Below are 16,532 nucleotides of genomic sequence, written 5' to 3' on the forward strand. Positions count from 1 at the left end.
TAGGTGCTGAACTCCCGGCACTGTACGGGTCTGACGCTGACTGAATCAGAGGGGTTATCAGTGACAGGCACCCAGCTACCCTGTTCCCCATACAGAGTACCCCCGAGGCGTCTAAATCCAGCTAAGCCTCCTTGGCACATAGGGTCCCTCTTGGAGCACTGCCTTCTGCAGCAGCTCAGCTCCCCGGCCCAGCTTCAGACAGACTCACCTTAGCCACAGATGCCACACTATATATAAGTGCCAGGGCTGGGGGCTGGTTTCTGTAGGAGAGAATGTCTGGAGCAGCAAAAAGCAAAGAGAGCAGCCAGCCCTGCAAAGCAGACCTCATTCCGTGCATGTCGGGAGGAGAGAACGGATGGCTGGGACCCTCCTCCTGCAGCCTCAGACAAGCTTTCTGGGATGGCTGAACATAGGAAAAAGGCTTTATTCAGCATGGTAACAAACAGGATATGGTTGTGTAACTGAGCTGAGATACATGCTTCCAAAGCCCAGCCGACCGATGGCCAGAGTCCAGTGTCAACAGGCAAGAGCTAGGGTCGTTTACACAGATTCACATCCCCACACAACAATAATAATATACCACACCTGGGTCTCACTGGCGACAGCTGGGAGCATCCCCGCACTATTCTGGAAATCTCACCCCTGCTCCCCCAGAGCAGCTTTCATGCTCTGAAGGGCGACTGATTGGAAGCCGTCTCAATACACATCACATTCCCACCAGTTCAGTGCCAGAAAGGCCTGAAGGCGCTGAGACTGAAGGTTCAGCACGCAGGGAGCAGGGCTCCATGTTCACTTGGCTCCGATTAGCCGCACCCCAGGTAAAAAGCAGGTGGCTCCATGAACAGTGTGGCACATCAGTGAGACTTGGTCACAACGGGAGATTCTGCAGGAAGGGGCAGGGCTCAGTTTATAGTCAGGACATCACTCTGGATCTCGTGACTTAGCTGGGTTTGGAGGTCGCTCAGTTTCTTCTTCAGACCGGACAGCGCCGATAGAACGATGGTCTCCGGCCGCAGGGAGCCGCAGGACTCCACGTTGTAATAAAACCTGAGGGTATTGGAGGAAATTAAAATTCTTATACAGGAATGCAAAGAACTGGAAATTTCTCTCTGCAATGTGTTTCCACCCTATTGTATTTCACTGCAAGGAGATCTCATTCCCAGCTCCTGGGAACCTCATTAGCCCCTCCTTTCCACCAGCAGCCGTAGATCCAAAATGACGGTTTGTAAGTTTACAGGCTACTGCATATTGCTCAGAAAGCTTTCTCGAGGAATTTCTGTCTCTGCTCACAATTGCCATGCAACCCATCACGCAGCGCCGAGCACAACGGGCTTGGATCTGACTGGGTGGCCGCTTTGGCCACTACTGCAATACAAATTGTTAACAGTCATTTCAGCACTGGAAATGGGGATACCAGTATGTCCCAGAATCTCAGCTCACCTGCCCAGCTTCAAACATATTCATTGTAGACAAAGATGCAGCATGGTACGCACGTGCCAGTGCAGAGAAGCCAGTGCAAGAGGAACAAATGTCAGGAATGAGACATCTCTGTACCACTCACACAACTCCCCAGCAAGCCTTTGATGACATCAGGGTCAGCCATTAGATGTGTATAACCCAGCACAGTGTAAATGAGGCTTCGTGCACCCCGCCCTGTCTGGGGAAGGGTTAATGAGCTTCTGTAGGCTTAATCTGCCCTGCCCTGCCCTCTCTGCAGGAGCAGTCAGACATGGAGGGGGCAGTTAAAAGGAGAGTCAGCTCAGCTCAGCTCAGAGGAGGTTAGGAAAGAGGCAGATTTCTTGCGCTAGCTCCTGAAAGACAGCCCAGCTGAGGACCAGGATACAACCACACACTGGAGCCTCTCTGTGGGAAGGTAGGCCTGGGGCAGGACTAGTGTGTTTACTTTGTTACCTGGAGCTACTGTGTTTGTTGTTCTACCTGGGACAGGCTTGTGGTCTGAAGGGGATTACTGCAGTGATACTCCTCCTCCCCCAGGAGATGAGAGCCCTCAACAAACCTCTGCTGGTTTGCCCCCTCTTGGAGACCATGCAGTGATTTGTCATGAGCCCCAAAGCTTGGTGGTCCCAACCAGCTGCAGCGTGGAAGAAGCACTCTTATCTGATAGGAGAGGCACCCTGAGTCCTGCACTGCCCCACTGAATGGATTCCCATTCTCTGATAGGGCAAGTTCTCTTGGAGGGAGCAGCCAGCCAGTCCTGGTTCCCATTTCACTGCGCCACCAATGGGCCCCAACCTACTCCCCAGGAAACACCAGCTCCTGAGGCTGGCAAATCGTTCTGCAAAGTCACTGAACCCCACCGCTAAAGGCCCAGACAATGGGCTGAGGCGCTTCCAGGTGGCGTTGGGAAATGTCCTCCTTCCCCATGCACTGCTCCTTACCGCTCTGGCTTTCCATTGGGATCATAGGGAGCCTGGGCCTCATCCTCGTCAATTTCGGAGTATTCGCTCTTTGGCCTAGGATCAAATACAGCAATTAAGGTTAGTGCTGGAACCCACCTCCCCACTGGCTCCTTCTCACCCTAGGCAGCAGTTTGGTCCCACGAGTGGCCAACATTCAGCATATGAATGAACTGGGGCAGGAGGATGGCATTCGTGTATTTAAGATTACAGAGATGGAAGAGTCCAATGGCCAAAGCACGATACAGTCTGCCAACAGACATTAGCCAGCACGACTGTACCCCTTTCAGAAGTCTGATGTGTCTTGCGTATCCCCAAGTTTCACCTCACTTCAAAACTACTCAAGTGATCATGAGCTAATTCAGTTCAAACTGAACGGAAGGATTAACAAAAATAAATCTGCAACTAGGATTTTTGATTTCAAAAGGGCTGACTTTCAAAAATTAAGGAAATTAGTTAGGGAAGTATATTGGACTGAAGAATTTATAGATCTAAAGGTAGAGGAGGCCTGGGATTATTTTAAATCAAAGCTGCAGAAGCTATCAGAAGCCTGCATCCCAAGAAAGGGGAAAAAATTCATAGGCAGGAGTTGTAGACCAAGCTGGATGAGCAAGCATCTCAGAGAGGTGATAAAGAAAAAGCAGAAAGCATACAGGGAGTGGAGGAAGGGAGGGATCAGCAAGGAAAGCTACCTTACTGAGGTCAGAACATGTAGGGATAAAGTGAGACAGGCTAAAAGTCAGGTAGAGTTGGACCTTGCAAAGGGAATTAAAACCAATAGTAAAAGGTTCTATAGCCATATAAATAAGAACAAAGAAAGAAGAAGTGGGACTGCTAAACACTGAGGATGGAGTGGAGGTCAAGGATAATCTAGGCATGGCCCAATATCTAAACAAATACTTTGCCTCAGTCTTTAATAAGACTAAAGAGGATCTTAGGGATAATGGTAGCATGACAAATGAGAATGAGGATATGGAGGTAGACATTACCATATTTGAGGTAGAAGCGAAACTCAAACAGCTTAATGGGACTAAATCGGGGGGCCCAGATAATCTTCATCCAAAAATATTAAAGGAATTGGCACATGAAATTGCAAACCCATTAGCAAGAATTTTTAATGAATCTGTAAACTTAGGGGTTGTACCGTATGATTGGAGAATTCTAACATAGTTCCTATTTTTAAGAAAGGGAAAAAAAGTGATCCGGGTAATTATAGGCCTGTTAGTTTGACATCTGTAGTATGCAAGGTCTTGGAAAAAATTTTGAAGGAGAAGGTAGTTAATGACATTGAAGTCAATGGTAAATGGGACAAAATACAACATGGTTTTACAAAAGGTAGATCGTGCCAAACCAACCTGATCTCCTTCTTTGAGAAAGTAACAGATTTTTTAGACAAAGGAAACGCAGTGGATCTAATTTACCTAGATTTTAGTAAGGCATTTGATACCGTGCCACATGGGGAATTATTAGTTAAATTGGATAAGATGGGGATCAATAGGAAAATTGAAAGGTGGATAAGGAATTGGTTAAAGGGGAGACTACAACGGGTCCTACTGAAAGGTGAACTATCAGGCTGGAGGGAGGTTACCAGTGGAGTTCCTCAAGGATCTGTTTTGGGACCAGTCTTATTTAATCTTTTTATTACTGACCTTGGCACAAAAAGTGGGAGTGTGCTAATAAAGTCTGCGGATGATACAAAGCTGGGAGGCATTGCCAATTTAGAGAAGGACAGGGATACCCTACAGGAGATCTGGATGACCTTGTAAACTGGAGTAATAGTAATAGGATGAAATTTAATAGTGAGAAGTGTAAGGTCATGCATTTAGGAATTAATAACAAGAATTTTAGTTATAAACTAGGGACGCATCAATTAGAAGTAACGGAGGAGGAAAAGGACCTTGGAGTATTGGTTGATCATAGGATGACTATGAGCCACCAATGTGATATGGCCGTGAAAAAAGCTAATGCAGTCTTGGGATGCATCAGGAGAGGTATTTCCAGTAGGGATAAGGAGGTTTTAGAACCGTTATACAAGTCATTGGTGAGACCTCAGCTGGAATACTGAGTGCAGTTCTGGTTTTCCATGTTTAAGAAGGATGAATTCAAACTGGAATAGGTACAGAGAAGGGCTACTAGGATGATCCGAGGAATGGAAAACTTGTCTTATGAAAGGAGACTCAAGGAGCTTGGCTTGTTTAGCTTAACTAAAAGAAGGTTGAGGGGAGATATGATTCCTCTCTATAAATATATCAGAGGGATAAATACCGGAGAGGGAGAGGCATTATTTAAGCTCAGTACCAATGTGGACACAAGAACAAATGGATATAAACTGGCCACCAGGAAATTTAGACTAGAAATTAGACGAAGGTTTCTAACCATCAGAGGAGTGAAGTTTTGGAATAGCTTTCCAAGGGAAGCAGTGGGGGCAAAAGATCTATCTGGCTTTAAGATTAAACTCGATAAGTTTATGGAGGAGATGGTATGATGGGATAACATGGTTTTGGTAATTAAATATTCATGGTAAATAGGCCCAATGGCCTGTGATGGGATATTAGATGGGGTGGGATCCGAGTTACCCAGGAAAGAATTTTCTGTAGTATCTGGCTGATGAATCTTGCCCATATGCTCAGGGTTTAGCTGATTGCCATATTTGGGGTCGGGAAGGAATTTTCCTCCAGGGCAGACTGGAAGAGGCCCTGGAGGTTTTTCGCCTTCCTCTGTAGCATGGGCACAGGTCACTTGCTGGAGGATTCTCTGCTCCTTGAAGTCTTTAAACTACGATTTGAGGACTTCAATAGCACAGATATAGGTGTGAGGTTTTTTGCAGGAGTGGTGGGTGAAATTCTGTGGCCTGCGTTGTGCAGGAGGTCAGATTAGATGATCATAATGGTCCCTTCTGACCTAAATATCTATGAATCTACTTGCTCACAAAATCAGACATAAAAATACAAGTGTCATAGCACGCGACTACTGAAAAATTACTTTCTTTTATTTTTACTATTATAAAATCAATTGGAATATAACTACTGTACTTACATTTCAATGTGCAGTATAGCCAATTCATTGTCTGTATGAAATTTTAGTTGGTACTGACTTCGCTAGTGCTTTTTATGTAGCCTGTTGTAAAACTAGGCAAATCTCTAGATGAGCTGACGTATCCCCTGGAAGATCTCTGCATACCCCCAGGAGTACACGTACCCCTGGTTGAGAACCACTGCTATACTTGATCTTAGCTAAAGACGTATGCGTGTTTCCCAACCGAGGGACAGGCCCGCTGTTGGAGAAGGGCATGCCAGGCTAGTTCAGGGCTTGGCACAGGAGAGAATCAAAGAGGATGGGGAAAGGACCCAGCTCCACCTCCTGCCTCCGACACTCAGGCTGCAAACAAGCTACCATGTTTGCAAGTGAACTAACAGACGTCTCATTAAAAGCCACCCAATCTTCCCTGCGCATCCATGGGGGCAGCTTACAAGTACAGGGCTGCCGGCAGCAGCCTGCCAGCTCAAGTGCCTCTTCTCTGCTCCCCTGGCACTCAGCTGCGCCTTGGATGGCCACAATGGTCACTCCTCACCTGCAGGAGCAGGTAGCCTTCTGGTGTGGGGGTATGTAGGAGGGCGTCAGGAAGGGGAGCAGGGGAAAATGTCGGCAAAGAATATGGGGGGGGTGCGTGGAATACTAAGATAAAAGCAACAGAAAAATGGAGAGACAGCAGCAACTGTGTCAGCACATGGCGTTAGAACCAGGAGAGAGGTGTGGGGGGGAGGGGGGAAGGGGGGGAGGATTGCCCAATTCACACCATGGGAAGCTCCAAGAAAATAACTGGGAACCACTGTTATAGTCAAATACACTCAAATGCACACACACAGGAGTCGCTCTGCCTAAGGGCGAGGTGGCATTTTCATTCCAAACCCCCTATTTTCAGTTGCTTACCAAATTACTTCTGGGGTTAGAACTCGACCAGCTATTGGAAATGATGTGAAAGGAAATTAAATTGAGTTTGTAGTGAACACGTTTGACTAAGAATATTTAGAATGGGAGACACTAAGGCTGTCAAAGTAAGGATCACCCATGCCTAATACTACAGGAATATCTCAAGCTGAAAATAGCATTAACCACCCAGATGACCACCTTTACTGGAGGAACAATACAGATGCTATGGGAACCCTAACTTTAAGTAATCTCATAACTTGTGGTTTTAATTTCTCAGTTAGTGTTGCATTAATGTAGTCTCTTGTACTGAATACAGAATATTTTCTCTTGGTTGTGATCACACGTGCCACTCAACCAATGCTATTTGCAACCCAGAACATACCATTCCTCCGGCTTGGGGTAGACTGTGTGCCTCAACGCATTGTCTGGATCATACTCAAAGGCTACTCCTGCTGTAGGGTTCCACTTGGCATGCTCCTTGCCAAACCCCTTCTTGGCATAGGCTCGCAATCTCAGCTCTTGGCCTTTCCGTAACTTGACAATGAGGATGTCTGAGAAGCACAAACACTGAGTCAAATCGGGGTGGGAGAGTGGCTGCAAAGGAGAAATCCTCGCATGGTAGCATGCTTGCATTTGAGTGATGAGTGAGTGGGGAACTATTCGTGCATAGGGAAATTTCCTTAGAAAGCAGAGCTCATTTACAGTCTTAGAAGGGCTTATTCATTCCCTGATATCAGCCATGCAACTCCCACTGATGGAAAAATGGGAGCTGTACATGTGGATGAGGGCATGATTTGGCCCTTAGACCACAGCAGATGAGGAAAAGCTGGTTTTGCATCTTTGCTGTAACATCCAGTTATAACAGAAAGAGAGATGATCTCCTTTACCTCCCAAACACTCTAACTCCGAAGTAGCAGTAAATGCAGGGGTCACATCTGTTTACTGGAGCAAAAAGTTAACCCTGTGCACACTGGCATTTCCACAGTGCCAGCTTTGGCTGTCAGCACCACATCTGCAAGTGCCCCAGGGTTAACTGACTAGTAATTTGGGGTGTGGGGCAAAGAGCCCAAGAGGAAAATCTATTTCTCTCTGCAGCTCTTTTATACAGTGACTCACTTACCATCCTGCTCCACGTAGTCATTGGGGTCATTGTCTCTGCTCCGGGAAGTCACCTGCACAGAACGAGCCACAGATGAGGTCACTGGGGGGACCAACCCCTTTCTCCTGACTTTGAACCCTGGCTCACCCACTAAACTAAGAGGACCGTCATTGCAAACAGACTTAGCCCGTAGCGAATTATTGAAGGCAGGACAAGAAATAATGGACTTAATCTGTAGCAAGGAATATCTAACCTAGATCTCAGGAAAAACTTTCTAACTATAGGGATAGCTGAAACTCTTGAATTGGCTTCCAAAGGAGGTTGTGAAGCTCCCATCGTTGGAGGATATTTAGGACAGGTTGGACAAAAACCTGTCAGGGTTGGTCTAGGTTTACTTGGTCCTGCCTCAGCACAGGGGGGTTGATTAGCTGACTTCTCTTGGTCCCTTCAAGCCCCACACACCTGGGTTCGTGATTGTATAGGGAGGAAGAGCCAGCCTATACATCTTTCCAACCAGTGTTCCCATATTATAGGGTGACCGAGTGGTGCAGTCTGTGGGCTGAATGTGACCCCTGTGGTTCCATGCCGCTGCACAGAGCGGCTCTATCTTTAATATGGAGGCTTGGCCTGCAGATAACAGACCCAGCATGCAGGGCCCCACCATAATCGAAGTGGTCTGGCTACTCCAAGGAATGTTCGGCACAGTATTTTTTAAAAAGAAAACCATCTGCGATCTGCTCCACTTTGCGAAAACGAGGGGCAGCCTTCAGACTACTCACCTGTGGCTAGGTATCCCTGATTTAGCGGTATTTTAAAGACTTGCCCCACCAAATCCCTTTGAATCCATTCTCCTGGGGCTCTCTTAACATCCTGCTCCGATGCCTCATTTGAGATACCGCTGCCACCTAGCACTGCTGAGGGCCAACAAGCAAACTTGCAGGCAGCAGAATTTCTGCCAGGCCTTTGAAGGTTCTGAGAGCTCTTCCAAAGAGCCCCCCAGCCATCATGATTTAGAACACAAGTCTAGGTGATGTAACACTGAGGCTGTCTAGGAAGAACTTGGCGATGGATGATCTAAGAGTGCATACTTGGACTGTGGAGGGGAAGACAGACAGAATGCCTAGCTAGGATGCCTAAAATGTAAGGACGTCATATCTATCAAACAGGAGCCTTAGAGAAAAGGGTAGGGAAGAGACCTTACTGACTGACTTGATCTTATACTGACCGGTATGACCCGGGGGTTGTTGGAGATGAGATCACGGGATGTCACGTGACGAGTCTGGTCTTCATTGCACCGGACATCAAGGGTAAACTCCACAGAACACTCTGGACAGAACTCATCACATGTACAATCCTAGGGAGAGGGGGAAAGAAACAGGTCAGGACCACTATTCTCTGCCAATGAGAATGTATAGCATCCCATGTCAGATCAGGCCATTCTCCCCCCACAGCCCTCTCAACGAGAGATTGGCATATCTCTGAACTCACCCTGGAGTACTGCAGCTTATCCACAATGTCATCGCTGGTGAGTGGGATCAGACCTGAGGAGAGATGATAGTTAGGGAGAGTGCAGAAAACACCATGAAATACGTCTAAGTGATACCAAGGGACCTAACATCCCTCCAGGTGGGAGGATCAGAGAGGGACAAAGCTCCTGGCATCTCACCATCACAGAAGGTCCCATCAGCAGTTAGAGACAGAAAAGACCAATAGGGTCAGTTTCCACACATCTTGTGGGCCAGTGTAAGAGTGTAAAATACAGTGTAGATAAAATTGCTGTAAGATGGGTGCATGACTGGTTGAAAGACTGTACTCAGAATAGTTATCAATGGTTCAATGTCAAACTGGGAGGACCTATCAAGGGGATGGAGGGGCCCCCTGGGTGTTTGTCCTGGGTCCAGTACTAGTCAATATTTTCATTCATGTCTTTAATGGAGCAGAGAGCATACTTATAAAATCTGCTTGTTGCAAGTACTTTGGGAGACAGGATTAGAATTCAGAATGATCTTCATAAATTGGAGATCTGCACTGAAATCACCATGAGAAATTCAACACAGATCAGTGCAGTGCTCTGCATGCAGGAGGAAAAAATCAAATGCACAAACACAAAATGGGGGCTAACTGGCTAGGCAGCAGTACTGCACAAAAGGATCTGGGGGTTATAGTAGATCATGAACAGGAGGACTTGTGGCACCTTAGAGACTAACAAATTTATTTGAGCATAAGCTTTCGTGAGCTACAGCTCACTTCAGCTTATGCTCAAATAAATTTGTTAGTCTCTAAGGTGCCACAAGACCTCCTCTTCTTTTTGCGGATACAGACTAACCCGGCTGCTACTCTGAAACTTGTCAGTAGATCATGAATGAGTCAACAGTATGGTGCTGCTGCAAAAAAGACAAATGTCATACGAGGATGTATTCAGAGAATTGGATGCGAGACATGGGAGGTAACGGCTCCACTCTGCTCAGCACTGTGTCCAGTTTGGGGCTCTACACTTCAAGAACGTTATGGACAAATTGGAGTGGGTCCAGACAAGAGCAACAACAATGAAAAAACAGGTTTAGAAAACCTGACCTGTGAGGAGAGGTTGAAAGAACTGGGCATGATCAGTCAAGAGAAGACTAAGGGGGTGGGGGACATAAGTCTTCCAATATGTCAAGGACTGTTATTAAGAAGATGGCAATCTACTGTTCTCCATAACTACGGAGGGTAGGATAAGATGTAATCAGCTCAGTTTGCAGCAAGGGAGATTTAGATTAAATATTAACTATCCTTCTAGTTAGAAAGCCTAAGGACTGGAATAGGTTACCAAAGGAAGTTTTTAAGAACAGGCTCACAAACACTTGTCAGGGATGGTCTAGGTTTACTTGGCCCTGCCTCTGCACAAGGGGCTGGACTAAATGACCTCATGAGGTCCCTTTCAGCCCTATGATTCTAGGATTGTTCCCTACAATACATTCTAGACATACTTAGGTCCAGAATAATTTTCCTCCTTTCTTTAAGATGTTGGTTACTCACCCAATCTGTGTGCAATGAACTCGTCATGGAGCACAGAGGAGTTAGCATCTATCTGGACCCAGTCTATGGCTGTAAACAGAACAGAAACAAGTAATGAAATCTCTTGGAGGCGGAAAGACACTGAGTTCCTGGGGCATGTACCCCCAGGATGATACATGGTTTCAGAGAGGCTGAAAAGTTTAGATGGTCTTAGCTCCCATGCGCAAAACCTAATGACTAACTAAATGTTAAAGGCTCAGGAACCTTAACACCATTTGCATACCTTTCCCCAAAGACGAGGGGCAGAGGGAAGTCTGGCACAGGTGAGAGGATGGCTGGGAACCGAAGGACCAGTGACAATGGCAGCAGATGCCTACATGGCAGTTTGGTGGGCGATTCCCAGCTCAGGTAGTACACGTTCTAGCCGTGCTTGAGCTACTGGGCTAAAAATCACAGTGTGGTCACGGCAGCGCAGGTGACCACCCAGGCTAGCTGCCCAAGAGGGTGCACGGGACTGCACGCACCTAGCTAGCCCAAGCCACGGCCTGTGCCACTGTGTCCCCGCTGCTATCTTCAGTGTGATCACTCAAGCAGACCTAGCACAGGCCTGTGCACCCAAGCTAGGAATCCCCCTCTTAACTGCTGTGCAGATGTACCCCTACGGGATCTTCTTCATGAACAGACAAGACAAGACTAAAGGTGGAGAAAATACCTATTATGGGAACTTCAGCTATAAACACTCTTCGGATGGAATTCGCTACCCTGTAACAGAGGAGAAAACCAGCACTGAGAAACACAAGTAATGAATTTCAAAATGCATTTTATCCCATGTGAGAGAGAGACAGACATGAGGAGTTACCCTGACCTCAGCTAACATGAACTATACACAAAGGAGAGCTCAGTATGAGGACAGGGATATTCAGGGCGTCTCTCTCTCTCTCTAGTCCGATACCACATCCACCATCATAGTATCCGAGGGAGGCTGTACTGTCTACACCAGAGGTGGGCAAACTACGGCCCGCGGGACCCTCCTGCCCGGCCCCTGAGCTCCTGGCCCGGGAGGCTAGTCCCCAGCCCCTCCCCCACAGCCTCACCTCGCCGCCGGCACCATGCTCGGGGTGGCGCAGCTGCAGAGCGCCCGGCCTGACCCGTTGCTCTGTGCTGCAGGGTGGCGGCCGCATGGCCTGGCTCCACCCGGGTGGCATGGCTGTAGTGCCGCCGGCCACTGGTGCTCCAGGCAGTGCGGTAAGGGGGCAGGGAGAGGGGGGTTGGATAGAGGGCAGGGGAGTTCGGGGGTGTGGATAGGGGACGGGCAGTCAGAGGGCAGGGAACAGGGGGGTTGAATGGGGGTAGGGGTCCTGGGGGGGCAGTCAGAAAGGAGGGGGGTTGGATGGTGCAGTGGGGGGCAGTCAGGGAGAAGGGGTGGTTGGATGAGGCAGGGGTCCCGGGGGGGTGCATTCAGGAAGGAGAGGTGGGGTTGGATGGGGTGGCAGGGGACAGTCAGGGGCAGGGGTTCCAGGGGTGGTCAGGGAGAAGGGGTGGTTGGATGGGGCAGGGGTCCTGGGGCGGGGGAGTCAGGAATGAGAAGAGGGGTTGGATGTGGCGGCGGGGGTCCGGGGGCAGTCAGGGGACAGGGGTGTGTGGATGGGGCAGCAGTCCCAGGGGACCAAGGGGGCAGGGGCACGACCCCCTCCCCTAACCAGCCCTCCACACAATTTCAAAAACCCGATGCGGCCCTCAGGCCAAAAAGTTTGCCCGCCCCTGGTCTACACTGTGGAGGGAACACTGTGGTCTACACAGCTCCGCCACTTCTCTGAACGATGGTAGTCACGTTGATGTATTTGATGGCCTACCTGCATCTACACTAAGAGTTAGGTTGGCATAGCTACACCGATAAGGGGCGTGGGCTATACTGACTTAACTTTTACGCATAGACCAGGCCCGAGTGTCTTAAGGTACAAGGTTTGCTCCAAACAGACATGGCCAAAGTGCAGCCGGCCAATACCTGCTTCCTGGATCCTCTTCATTCCTCATTCAACCACAGCTCTATTTGTTTGCTCCCCCAGCAAAGCTTTATTGATAGAGTAAACCCAATGGGGCTCTCTGCAGCTTTCAGCACCCTGCTCCTAATGCTACTGCCCTTCGTTAATAGCGGGCAGTCTATAAACAGAGCCCTGAGCCTTTATCCCTGATCTGACCACTCATGATAAGAGGGTCAATCATACTCTCTACAGTCTCCCCATAACAAGCCACCCCCAGGTTAATGACTGGCAATTCCTGCTGAGGAGAGAGGCCCTAGTGGAAAAGCAAGACTTGCTAATGATTATCTGTGAAATTCTTACAGAGGTCACAATGCCATAAACTAAAGTGTCCACAGTAATACAGTCACGGCCCCTTGTGCTCGGCAGAACATTGGCCCCGATTCTGCCGCAAGGTCCCTGGATTGCGTGGGACTCTAGTGTGGCTGGCTGAAGATTAGTTTAATTTTTAAATTGAAAATGGAGAGTAATAAATTCAATATGAAAATATAATCTGCATCCTAGCTCCTATTTATGTGTGGAGGCCATTTATTTTACCTTTTCCCTATGTTTTCACCCTACCACAGACTTTTCTTTATCTGGAGGGGAGAGAGGCTAGAGGTTTTGGCAGCCAGGTAAGGATAGTTGGCCCTTTTGGGATCCTGGGAGGTCGTCTGGGTTTGTAGGATAAGCACATTTTCTGTTTCTGCTAAAACAATCAGCAGCAAATGGTAGACAATGCTGACACTTAAATTCTGAACTGTGGATTACCAGGTCCACTGAAATAAATAGGGCAGTTCCCACCTCTCAGGGGTATGATTTCAGGCTGTTTGCAGATTCACGCACACAGTAAGGGCTTGGGTCACATTTTGTTCATGTTTTTAAGGGATTTTTCACAAACAAAACTAGAAATGTTATTTTTTAAAAGGAAAACAGACTCTGGAGTACAATTCTGTGGCAAAAATGAGGAGTGCACAGAGCCCTGAATATACTTAGCCAAGGATCATGCTAAACACAACAATGTAAAGATGAAACATACTTGTGAACGAACCTTTAGAGCCAGGACATAGATAGCTGGGGGGGACAGGGTTTGTTTACGGGGAGAAATTTGTCTTCCCCCAGCCAAGGGACATAAAGGTCAAGACCAAAGTAGCGGGGCCAATCTATGGAGTTGGAGAGTGGGAATTGTGATGCCTGGATCATCCCAGTGTGGGTGGCATTTCTCCTTGTTGCGTTCCCCCCCAGCCTCCACCAGTCCTTCAGCCTGATCACCTGCCCCCAGGGCCCCAGCAGCCCAGTCTGTGCCCCGGCACCATTCTACCACCCCGCAACGCACTGAGGGGAAGAGGGCACCATGCACTAGGGGGTCTCCTTTTCCCACCCAGTGGGGCACCCCTCAGGCATCTTAGAGCCAGGGGAGGACAGGATCCCAAGGCTTGAAGGTGGGCAGGGAAAAGCTCGGTGAGGGGAATGGGGGGGGGAGAGGAAGAAGAGATGGAGCCTCAAGGTGCAGTGAAGCCCTTTGCCCTATTCGCCCCAGGAGGAATGGAGGGGGGCAAAGTGTGGGATGTGGCCCAGGCCCCTCACAGCTGTGGGGCAAGGGGAGCAGGATCCTCCCCAAGGGAGGAGTGTGCCCCCCCCCAAGAGCCTGGCAACTCTGTGCAGCAGAGCTCCTCCCAGCTCCCTGCAGCTCCCCAACCATTCCCCGCAGCTGCCCCCACTCCCTGCAGCCCCCCAATCATTCCCTGAGCCCCCTACTCCCCACAACCCCCCCATGATTTCGAGCCCCCCTGCTCCCCGCAGCCCCCAACCATTCCCTGAGCCCCCCACTCCCTGCAACCCCCCACCATTCCCTGAGTGCCCCACTCCCCGTAGTCCCCCCACTCCTTGCAACTCCCCAACCATTCCCTGCAGCCGCCCCCCCACTCCCCGCAGCCCCCCAACCATTCCCTGAGCCCCCCTGCTCCCCGCAGCCGCCCAACCATTCCCTGAGTGCCCCACTCCCCATAGCCCCCCCGCTCCCTGCAACTCCCCAACCATTCCCTGCAGCCGCCCCCTACTCCCTGCAGCCCCCCAATCATTCCCTGAGCCCCCCTGCTCCCCGCAGCCCCCCAACCATTCCCTGAGCCCCCCTCCCTGTAGCCCCCCTGCTCCCTGCAGCCCCCCAATCATTCCAAGCCCCCCTGCTCCCTGCAACCCCCCCCACCATTCCCTGAGTGCCCCACTCCCCATAGCCCCCCCACTCCCTGCAACTCCCCAACCATTCCCTGCAGCCGCCCCCCCCACTCCCTGCAGCCCCCCAACCATTCCCTGAGCCCCCCTGCTCCCCGCAGCCGCCCAACCATTCCCTGAGCCCCCCTGCTCCCTGCAGCCCCCCAACCATTCCCTGAGCCCCCCTGCTCCCCGCAGCCCCCCAACCATTCCCTGAGCCCCCCTGCTCCCTGCAGCCCCCCTGCTCCCTACAGCCCCCCCACCATTCCCTGAGTGCCCCACTCCCAGTAGTCCCGAAACCATTCCCTGAGCCCCCCTCCCTGTAGTCCCCCCACTCCCTGCAACTCCCCAACCATTCCCTGCAGCCGCCCCCCCACTCCCCGCAGCCCCCCAACCATTCCCTGAGCCCCCCTGCTCCCCGCAGCCGCCCAACCATTCCTTGAGTGCCCCACTCCCCATAGCCCCCCCGCTCCCTGCAACTCCCCAACCATTCCCTGCAGCCGCCCCCTACTCCCTGCAGCCCCCCAATCATTCCCTGAGCCCCCCTGCTCCCCGCAGCCCCCCAACCATTCCCTGAGCCCCCCTCCCTGTAGCCCCCCTGCTCCCTGCAGCCCCCCAATCATTCCAAGCCCCCCTGCTCCCTGCAACCCCCCCACCATTCCGAGTGCCCCACTCCCCATAGCCCCCCCACTCCCTGCAACCCCCCAACCATTCCCTGCAGCCGCCCCCCCCACTCCCTGCAGCCCCCCAACCATTCCCTGAGCCCCCCTGCTCCCCGCAGCCGCCCAACCATTCCCTGAGCCCCCCTGCTCCCTGCAGCCCCCCAACCATTCCCTGAGCCCCCTGCTCCCCGCAGCCCCCAACCATTCCCTGAGCCCCCCTGCTCCCTGCAGCCCCCCTGCTCCCTACAGCCCCCCCACCATTCCCTGAGTGCCCCACTCCCTGTAGTCCCCCAACCATTCCCTGAGCCCCCCTCCCTGTAGTCCCCCCACTCCTTGCAACTCCCCAACCATTCCCTGCAGCCGCCCCCCCACTCCCCGCAGCCCCCCACCATTCCCTGAGCCCCCCTGCTCCCCGCAGCCGCCCAACCATTCCCTGAGTGCCCCACTCCCCGTAGCCCCCCGCTCCCCGCAGCCCCCCCAGCCATCCGCCGAGCCCCCCGCTCCCCATAGCCCCCCCGCTCCCCGCAGCCCCCCAGCCATCCGCCGAGCCCCCCGCTCCCCATAGCCCCCCCGCTCCCCGCAGCCCCCCCGCTCCCCGCAGCCCCCCCAACCATCTGCCGAGCCCCCCGCTCCCCATAGCCCCCCCGCTCCCCGCAGCCCCCCCAGCCATCCGCCGAGCCCCCCGCTCCCCATAGCCCCCCCAGCCATCCGCCGAGCCCCCCGCTCACGCCAGGTCCGTGTTCTCGATGATGAACTTGACGTTCTCGTCGCTGAGCTCGGTGATGCGCACCGTGGGCTGGTTGGCGTACGGCATGGCGGGCCCCGGGCCGCGGCCTGCTCCGCTCCCTCCCCGTCCCCGCCCCCGCCGCCGCCGCCGCGCCCGGCCCGCGCCTGCCCCCCGGCGGCCGCCCGCCGCCCTGCGCCCCGGGAGGACCCGCGCCAGCAGACACGCCTCCCCCCCAGTGCCCGACGGGGAGCAGGAGGCTGCACCAGGCACCCAACCCCCGCTCCCCCCGCCCGCCTGTGATCACAGCATCTGGGCCCCCCCTCCCCGCCGTGCTAGGCGCTGTACAAACACCTCCCCCTCCCTGCTGCTCACCCCCGCCCCTGGGATCCTGGGACCAGCCCCCGGTGCTGGAGCTGGCCAAGCCGGGCGCGCAGTGAAGGAGCCCTAGAGTAACACCACACAGGAACCCAC

The 16,532-nt window shown here is 51.9% G+C and overlaps 1 protein-coding gene across 1 annotated transcript; it reads right to left on the reverse strand.

Annotated features, from left to right (window-relative positions):
- Positions 1–400: 400 nt before the first annotated feature.
- On the reverse strand, positions 401–16,201 carry POLR2C (RNA polymerase II subunit C). The gene is made up of 9 exons (XM_084644182.1): positions 16,063–16,201; positions 11,156–11,205; positions 10,465–10,533; positions 8,935–8,987; positions 8,672–8,800; positions 7,468–7,519; positions 6,730–6,898; positions 2,400–2,474; positions 401–1,047 (listed from the first exon to the last, which is right to left on the reverse strand). Exons 1-9 carry the CDS (start codon positions 16,146–16,148, stop codon positions 903–905), a joined length of 828 nt encoding a protein of 275 aa, XP_084500308.1. The 5' UTR covers positions 16,149–16,201; the 3' UTR covers positions 401–902.
- Positions 16,202–16,532: the final 331 nt, after the last annotated feature.

This window comes from Lepidochelys olivacea, assembly GCF_965140295.1.
Source record: "Lepidochelys olivacea isolate rLepOli2 genome assembly, chromosome: 12".
Lineage (NCBI taxonomy): Eukaryota > Metazoa > Chordata > Testudines > Cheloniidae > Lepidochelys > Lepidochelys olivacea.

Coding starts and splice junctions, on each gene's coding strand:
- POLR2C (XM_084644182.1), bottom strand. CDS start 16,148: ATGCCGTACGCCAACCAGCCCACGGTGCGCATCACCGAGCTCAGCGAC. Junction 11,206..16,062: donor ATCGAGAACACGGACCTGGC/GTGAGCGGGGGG, acceptor CCTCTGTTACAG/GGTAGCGAATTCCATCCGAA. Junction 6,899..7,467: donor TGACTACGTGGAGCAGGATG/GTAAGTGAGTCA, acceptor TGTGCTTCTCAG/ACATCCTCATTGTCAAGTTA.